Source organism: Fulmarus glacialis, unplaced genomic scaffold (genome assembly GCF_000690835.1).
Source record: "Fulmarus glacialis isolate BGI_N327 unplaced genomic scaffold, ASM69083v1 scaffold33618, whole genome shotgun sequence".
In the NCBI taxonomy this organism is placed as follows: domain Eukaryota; kingdom Metazoa; phylum Chordata; class Aves; order Procellariiformes; family Procellariidae; genus Fulmarus; species Fulmarus glacialis.
The window spans coordinates 1,481-1,919 of record NW_009229425.1 but is presented as its reverse complement, the minus strand read 5'-3'; the positions used below and the strand labels follow the sequence as shown (position 1 = coordinate 1,919).

Genomic DNA, 439 nt, shown 5'->3' with positions numbered 1-439 from the left:
CCGGGGGCTACGGGTGCGGTGAGCGCGGCTACCTATAGCACGGTGCCACGCGTCGCCTTCTACGCCGGCCTCAAGAACCCCCACGAGGGCTACGAGGTCCTCAAGTTCGACGACGTGGTCACCAACCTGGGCAACAGCTACGACGCCGCCTCCGGCAAGTTCACCTGCGCCATCCCCGGCACCTACTTCTTCACCTACCACGTCCTCATGCGCGGCGGCGACGGCACCAGCATGTGGGCCGACCTCTGCAAGAACGGTCAGGTAAGGGCCATCGCGGCTACCAGCCCCACCGCGGAGCTGTCGCTGTCCCCCATGCACCAGAAAATGGCTCTGGGTGCTTCCTCAGGGTGTCCCATCCTTTTCCCAGGGGTGATGATGGGCTCTGGGTGCTTCCCTGGGGTGCCCCGTCCTTTTCCCAGTCTCAGAGATGCACCCCCCA

General features: G+C 65.1%; 1 protein-coding gene across 1 annotated transcript; it reads left to right on the top strand.

Moving 5' to 3' along the window:
- Positions 1–6: 6 nt before the first annotated feature.
- LOC104081214 (C1q-related factor-like) lies at positions 7–334 on the top strand (the record flags this gene model as incomplete). Its single annotated transcript, XM_009583856.1, has 1 exon — positions 7–334. A coding segment is annotated over one exon (328 nt), but the record flags the coding sequence as incomplete, so codon positions are not given.
- Positions 335–439: the final 105 nt, after the last annotated feature.